At 45.3% G+C, this 8,075-nt stretch overlaps 1 protein-coding gene and 1 pseudogene across 2 annotated transcripts in view; both read right to left on the bottom strand.

The window, feature by feature from the left end:
* LOC308337487 (adhesion G-protein coupled receptor G4-like) overlaps nt 1–3,077 on the bottom strand; it is a 4,895-nt pseudogene extending 1,818 nt beyond the window's left edge. The window contains exon 1 of the transcript in view: nt 5–3,077. The product of the transcript in view is annotated as an adhesion G-protein coupled receptor G4-like (transcript). The remainder of the gene's footprint in view (nt 1–4) is intronic.
* A 259-nt stretch (nt 3,078–3,336) lies between these two features.
* Nucleotides 3,337–8,075, bottom strand: part of LOC308337486 (adhesion G-protein coupled receptor G4-like) — a gene marked incomplete at both ends in the record, with an annotated part of 33,610 nt that continues 28,871 nt past the window's right edge. Inside the window, 2 exons of the mRNA XM_080795579.1 lie at nt 3,337–3,363; nt 3,579–4,549. Of these exons, the coding sequence (XP_080651705.1) occupies nt 3,337–3,363; nt 3,579–4,549 (998 nt within the window). The remainder of the gene's footprint in view (nt 3,364–3,578; nt 4,550–8,075) is intronic.

Raw genomic sequence — 8,075 nt, 5'->3', positions numbered from 1 at the left:
CTGCTGAAGTATTTTCTGACAAGGATGTCATCTTTTCTGTACTTGAAGAAAGGTAGGTGGTCACTTTTACCCTTTCTGTGGGGCCAGAAGTGCTCTTAAGACTCGCCAGAGATGGGGAAACCTGAATATTCAATGAAGTATGGAGATTATCTGATGGGAGTAGATGAAAGCACACTCTCAAGGCAGCAGTTCTGGAATAAGTATTTGTGAGAGCGGTTACTGTACTACTGCCTCCGGGAGAAAAGGATCCATTCGTAGTCCCAGATAATATGCCCCAGAGCTGTGGTCTCATTTCTTTGTGATGACTGTCGAGTTGTTGATTGAAATGGTGAAAATGTGGTCGTTGGAATGGAAGAAATAGCTTCAGTGTTCCTGGAACCGATCTCTGCTCGTAGAGCAGTGGTGCCTATGGATGGAGTCGCTATCCCCGCCATAACAGTGGTTGGAATTGGTTTTCACAGAGGGAAAATTTGGCTGTGTCGGAGAGGAAAAGGATGTAGGTGTGATCCTGGAGGATACCTCTGTCATTCCTGAAGTAATGGAAGCAGAAGAAGACGGTGCACTTTTTGAAGTAGGCCCAGGTGCAACATCCAATGTCGATATTTGTAGGGTCATCATAGTCCTAGGGGCAGTTGAGGACAATAATGAAGACAATGGTCCAACTCTTGTGGAAGTGTCAAAAGAAACAGCTGGAGGTAAGAAAACAGAGCTATAACTGGCATTGAGGGCATCTCAGACATAGGCCCAAAAGTGGCTGTAGAGGGACTGTTCAAAGAATCTGGATGTGTTGTTTTAGAAGATTTCATTATTGGTATCGTGGGAGTGTCAGAAACTCTTTTGGAGCTGAAGGCAGCAATACTAACCGGCAGTGAGGACATCTGATAGATAGGAGTGGACGTCGCCACAGAGGTTTTCCACGAAGTGTCGTAGGTGCATTTGGAGCAGACAGGGCTGTAGTGATCCCATCGGCAGAGATAACTGTAAAATCGGCACTAGATGGTCCAGTTGTGGAAAGAGACAGGAACTCAGGGGAGGTCTGTGTGCTTTCAGAAACGGGAGAGGCACGTGAAGTCACCTTAGTTTGAGTCTTAGGGGAAAGCAAGTATGAAAGAGTTGTGTTGACATTTACAGGATTGGACATTCTAGTTGTCCTGGAAGTTACGGTGTCTACAAATGAAGTATCCTGGTGGGTTGAGAAAGGGTGAGTCACAGAGGTGGCACTTGCTATCATTTTCTCAGTCCTGGGAGTATACACTGAAAGGGCACTGATGTCTTCTTTTTCAGGAGACAGAAATCTGGTAATTGTCAGAGCTTGTGAAGGGAGGGCTGTTTTCCCAAGACTGGTAGACATTTCTGAATGTGAGCATCTACTGTGTGACTTGAGATAGAGGTAGGTGTAGTCTCTAATAGTCCCAGAATTGGGAGAAGAAGCTGAAATCCTGTCAAGGTGGAGTTGCAAGTGGAAACTCTGAAGGTGAATGTGTTTGGTGACTGGAAATTGTTGGGCCTCTCAGCAAGTCCCGTATCTGTTGTTTCCAAGGATGAAGTACTCTGGGAGTCTGAAACAAAGGATTCTCTGATGGGGACATTTCTGTCACCTTCATAGTTCTCGAGGTGTTTCCCAGGAATGTGGTCATCTGCTCTTTGTCAGAAGATAAGGCAGAAACGTCAGTCACTAATAGGGTGGGGACCAGTGTGTTTCCAAGACCTGTTGAAGATTGAGAAATGGGACCACCTACTGTAAGCTTATTGGCAGAGGTGTGTGAAGATATGGTCTCATCAACAACAGAAGTTTCTGTGGAGCCAGGAGCCAAGCTAACAACAGCCCCACTGTTGCTGAAAGTGTACGGAAGGCTGAGAGCGTGGGTAGAAGTCTCCTTTCCTTGTGATATGGGCTGGGTTGCTACTGGTGTAAACATAGTTGAGGTCACATGGGTAGGGGACACAACAGGAATGTTGTTGGGGAGAGATTTAGAGCAGACAAGAGTGGGTGTAAATGGGGTTACTGTGTCAGCTGAGGTGAAGAGAAATGTGGTCTCAGCCTTAGTTGCCACAGGAGTGGGAGGTCTCCATGAGGGTACTGGAGTCTCTGTCAGAGAGGGAACTGTCATGGGTGTCATCCTGACAGAGAACACTGTGGCTCCTGAAGTGGTGGGAATTGAGTGTCTGTAGGTAGGCACAGGATCGCTGGTTGTTGAAGCAGTCTGATCCAATGGTGACGCTGAGGTTGTGGTCACCGTAACTGATGGCACAGGGGCTGCTGAGGAATGGGTAGCAGTAGGCTGTGGAGGCAAGATACCAGCAGACAAGGACATAGCTGTAGGGACAGTGGCAAAACTGGTCCCCGATATCCTTGTGGTAGAAGCGCCCAGGGGCTCAGAGGATGTCTGTGTGCTTCCAGAAATGGGAGATGGAGTTGGATTCTCCTCAGGTGGTGCTTCTGAAGTCCAATGTGCTGTGTGGGTGTGGGTGGAATTAAAGATTTCTGTGTTTCCATCATATGAGCTCTTACGTGTGGTTTTCATCGATTTTGTAGAACGCCAACTTCCTCTCACCTCAGTGGTTGCAGTTCTAGTATCCAACGGGGTGGTCAACTTTTCTATGTCAGGAAAAGGGGAAACGGTGACAGAAGCTGTTACCATTTGTACAGATTCATCAGCTGCTTCCAGCGTTGTTGCAAATGGGGAAAGCTCCATTGTCACTGCTACAGTTGATTTTCCCTCAAGATAACGGGAAGTTGTTTCTGTCCTTGTCGCAGGACCATTGCATCCTTGTGTTGTTGCAGACTCTGGTACAAGAGTTGTTGTCTCTCCAAATGCAACTGTGGCATTTGTCTCTATTAGTGTGGTCTCAGACGTGCTCTCCTCAGTAGAGACATTTGGTTCAACGTTGGCAAGGGTAGATATTATATCTACTGGTGGAACAAATGTCTCCCTCGGTGTTGAAAGAGGCTCGCTTCCACCTGCTGTGGGCAGAGACGTAGTTTTTAGTCGTAAGGTGGTAAGTTTAAACTCAGGCAATTTGGTTATTGATATGGTTCCCGAAACTGTGGAAAAATTAGCAAACCGTGAAGTCATCGACGTGGGTAGAGCTGTCGCATATCTGTCTGTACTAGCACCAGCAGCAATACTAGCATCGGTGATTGTGGCAGCCTCGCTTCCTGAGGGGCCTTCCAGTGGGATAATAGTAGTACTAGTAGGGGATGAATGTCCTGCATTAGAATCGCTCCCATGGAATGGTGATGTCCACAGGGTCTGGTCTGGCCCGGGAGTCCATGTGGTTTCATTGGTAGAGAACAGATGGGCACCATCATGGGTTATCCATGTGGGACCAGACTCAGATGCCTTGAACGTGGAAGCTGACCTAGTGGAATTCAAAAGAAGCATGTTTCCTCCACCTGTGGGTGTGTTCTGGGTATATACTGGCCCAGGTGTTATGGGGGGAAGCAGAGTGTCAGCCACCACTGGTGCAAGTGTGACCCCAAGAGTCAAGGCTGTATGTGTAGTCTCAGTGTCAATAACTGGCTGTGCACTCTGAGCTCCGGTGAATGGGGAGGATGTCCTGAAAGAAAGGGCCACAGAAGAGGCCCTTTTTGGCATGGAGGTAGAGACCGGATCCTCCATTCTGGATGAAGAGACGTCCTGGAAATTTGTAGATGTCAATTCTGTTTCAGTCGTGGGCATAGGCATCACCTCAATAGGCCTAGTTGGGAGCATTTTTGATGCTGGAGATGCTATTTCTATGTCAGTTGTTGCCAACGTGGGTGCTGTCTGATTTCTAGGAAATACGGAATCTACTGGAGGAACCGTGGAGTTGAGCACAGACTCGGGTGGGAATGTCGATGCAGTCCCAACGTGAGTAGTTGTAGCTGAAGTCTCTTCCACCGAACACCAAGGTACTGTTCCACCAGCTGTAGAGGCAAGAAGTTCCTGGCTAGCTGTGGAAATTGAAAGTACATCAATACCTGGAGATTCATGTTTGGGCCAAGATATTGTAGATACGGGTTTTGACTCAGCAGAGGAGAATGAAGGTGTTGTCTTCATAATGATTGACTGAGATCCAGTCACTGAAGTTTTGGATACAATTGAATTCTTGGTCAGTCCAGAAGTGTATGAAAAATTCGTAGCTGTAGTTGGATGAAAAGTCTCAGTAGCAATGGCTTCAGCCACTTTTGTTGTCCTTATGCTCTCTGAAGATGGAGACTTAGTTATTTTCATGGAATTGTTAGTAGTGCCTATGGAGGTGCTCTTGGTAGGCAGAGGGACGGCTGCTGAAGGAGACAAAATGTGTGCCGTGAATCTGGTTGTCTCAGCTATGGGTGTCTTTAAAAATTTTGGTGCAGTCATTGTTTCCAGAGGTGGAGATGTTGTATTGGAATATGATATGGTTGTATAATCAGTTGCAAACACAGGCATGCTTTTAAATGTCACTGTAGAAGAATATATTGTCTCTTGTGGTTTTAGTCCAGTAACTTGGGATGGAGTTGTCAAATCTATTTGTTGTGGAAGAGTTGTGCTCATTTCTTGAATTGTTATATTTTCAGAAACAACTGAAAATCAGAAAGCATGTGTTACTTTGGATTTGGCTTTAGAAATCAGAGACAATTTTGTTAGAAAGAGCTCTATAATTTTTTCTCGTGTTTTTAAGAGGAGATAAGTATCAGATATAATCAAGCCACTTGATGACTTTGTTTTTCTTAAGATGATTTTCTACTTTCTAAAATCTCTATATGGTTCTCAAAACGCCTTCATTATGTAACAAGTAGAAGGACATCCATTTCAGGGGTGCCTGGGTGGTTCAGTTGGTTGTGCCCAACTCTTGATTTCGGCTCAGTTCATGATCTTGTGGTCTTGAGATCGAGCCCCACATTGGGCTCGGTGCTGGGCATAGAGCCTGCTTAGATTCTCTCTCTCTTTCTCTCTCTCTCTCTCCTCTGCCCCTTCCCAACCCCGCTCGTATACTTGCTTTCTCTCTCTCTTTCTCAAAAAAAAAAATTTCATATACAGGATGGGTGGGAACAGAAAGACAGTGAAAGCTAGGAAACTTTTTAGGAGGCTGGTAGAGTCATCCTCCTCACTTCATTCCCACCAACTCTGGGCCAGCACAACTCTCCATCACCTCCATACCTGCATTTGAGCAGTCAAGTACTGCTGGACATGGTCACACAAGGGGATGAACTAGTATTTCTATCAATTCATCATCACCAAACCCAAATAAGCCTTTCACACTGCCCAGTCTACTTTTCTCTGGCCAATTTTGCTACTATTCTGTGCAGTAACTATTTAAAACCTTCCTCACTGGGGTGCCTGGGTGGCTCAGTCAGTTAAGCATCTGCCTTCAGCTCAGGTCAAGATCCCAGGGTCTCGGGATCGAGTCCTGCATTGGGCTCCCTGCTCAGTGGAGAGCCTGCTTCTCCCTCTCCCTCTGCCCCTCCCCCTGCTTGTGCTCGCTCGCTCTCTCTCTTTCATCAAATAAATAAATAAAATCTTAAAAAAATAAATACGTAAAATAAAACCTTCCTCATTATCAAACTCTGTCCCCACATGTTTATTAAGTACCTGTGCCCCTTACTTCATAGAAAAACACAACTGAAGTGATCAGAAACTCAGCACCACCTCAGTTAGCCCTCATCAGCAGTTATCTCTCCTTTCCCTAAGGAGCCTTTCCTTCCTGATTGAAAATGTCTTCTAGTCTCTTACAACATAAAAATAAAAGACCCACATCTCTCTGCAGGTACTGCCCTATCTCCCTCCTCCCCATCATATCACTTTAAGAAAGGGTATCTATCCTGACTCTCTCCACCCTCCTCAGCCCCATTCTTTAGCCCACACTAGTCTGGGTTTTGTTATCATTCCGCGGCACGGCACCCACCAAGGCCACCAATGGCCTCCCTGAGAACACATACTTCTCAAGTCTTCATCTTACTTGAACTGTCAACAGCTTTTGACAATGTTGACCGCTCTGTCCTTCTTAAAATGCTCTTTTCATTGATTTCCATGACATAACATGCTCTTGGGCTTTCTCCTAACCCTCCAGGCACTCCTATTCTATGTCCTTTGCAGATCCATCCTGCTTAACCCAGTCATTAAATATTAGAGTTCTTCAAGCCTTGGTCCCAGTATCTCTTCTCTCCTTACCCTGTGGTTCCTCCACACACCTCCATATTCGAGTTTACACCTGTACACAAATGAAAGTCAAAGTTATATCTCTAGACCAGATCTCTATTCTGAGCTCCACAACTGCTTACTTGACATCTCTTGGGTATCTCATTAACCCCTCAAACTCTATCATATGCCCCAATTTGAACTCATTGTCTTCTCTCCAAACTGGGTCCTCTCAGTACTCTCTCAGTGAATGGCATCATCATACATTCAATTATGCAAGCCAAAACCCTCTCCCTCGGTCTCCTTCCATTTCTCTCTCACCTGCCATAGCCAACCCATAATTTTGCCCTATGATCACTTACCACCCTCACCAAACCACCATCAGTCTCTTCACCTAAACTCTGCAATAGCCTCCCAGCTGAACCCTCTGCCTTTACTCTTGGCCCCCGTCCAATCTGTTCCATAGTTCCATCGGGATGATCTTTTTGAAATACTAATTTGATCATATCTCTCTCTCTCTCTCTCTCTCTCTCTCTCACACACACACACACACACACACAAACTTAGCTCCCTTTAGTGGCCTTCCATTACTCCTAGGATTCAAAAAAAAAAAAGCGTGTTTCTTAATAGAGCTTATAAAGCTATGCACAGTTTGGTCCCTACGCACCTGTCTGGCCTCACTCTGTGTGAGAAGCTTTCTCCCTTGTTTCTCAGACTCCAGCCTACCAGTCTCGTTTTAATCCTCCAATACTTGGCGTTCTCTTTCCCACCACAAGACCGCTATCTACCCTGTTACCTGTACTGGGAGTGTGCTTCCCATCCCTCTTGATCTGATTAACTTCTCATCCTTCAGAGCTCAGCTCATGCATTGCTTCCTCAAGGAGGCTGCTACCTTCCATAGCTTCCATGACTAGGTCAAACCAATCTATTCTAGGCTCTCGGGACACCCCACACCTCTTCTTCAGAGTAGTTGTCACTGCTGCAGGTTTATATCAGTGCGTGCCTATTACTGTCTGTCCTCTTCACTACACCGTATGCACAGCGCCTGGCACATGGGAGATGTCCCGTAAAATTTGCAGGCTGACAGAATAAGGGGATGATGAGGACTTAGAATGAAATAAGAGTAGTGTGGGGGATTCCTAAAGGAAGAAGCAACAGGTTATGGTAACAAAGAAGCTTACAAGATGAAGAAGACAAAGAAATCTCAGAGGATGCAAATTTTGCTTTTGGGCAACTTGGAGAATGTTGATAATCATAGGAAATAGGGAAATTGGGGAGGTGGCCTCTCTCCAAAGAAAAATATGCACTTCTGACTTGGATAAGTGGAACTTAGGGTGATGGAACATCCAAGCGAAAATGGCACATAGTAAAATTCAAGACTGAGTCATAATTTTTCTCCGGTTCAGATCACCCAGAATGAAATCATGCATATTTACCATTGGGAAATTAGCATTTTGAATTTATCCACCTGGGAAGCGTATTACTTATGATGTAGAAATAATTATGGTGGTAGACAATCTACTAACTTGTTTCACTGTCTTGAGCATTCAAATTACTTTTAATTTGCACAGATAGAAATTCTGAGATGTGTGTAGGATGTTCTTTAGGATTCTGTGGTCATTAGGAAGTGGGATGAATGACACTCAGAAGCCTGCAACGGACTGTACAGACAGAGTTGACAAAAGTCACACACGTATAAAGTCGCAACACACGCATGCAAAGGGAAAAGTCAGAGTTAGTAGAAGTGCTCTCCCACTTGATTTTACAACATCATCTCAATGATCAGAGATCCACATCCTGTTAGGCTTTATCAAGAAACTGCTATCCTTCCGCAGCACAACATTTATGTCAAGACCTCTGCCTTCAAATGTGTCCATAACTACAAGTAGAGGGAGAATAGTCAGGATTTTGGTTTCCGTTTTTGCAGAAGGCTTTACCACAGCCAACTGGCTTTGCAAACTTTTTAAAGGG

This window comes from Martes martes (assembly GCF_963455335.1).
Source record: "Martes martes genome assembly, chromosome: X".
Classification (NCBI taxonomy): domain Eukaryota; kingdom Metazoa; phylum Chordata; class Mammalia; order Carnivora; family Mustelidae; genus Martes; species Martes martes.
Note: the sequence above shows the minus strand (reverse complement) of the source record. Positions and strands in the feature narration are given on the sequence as shown.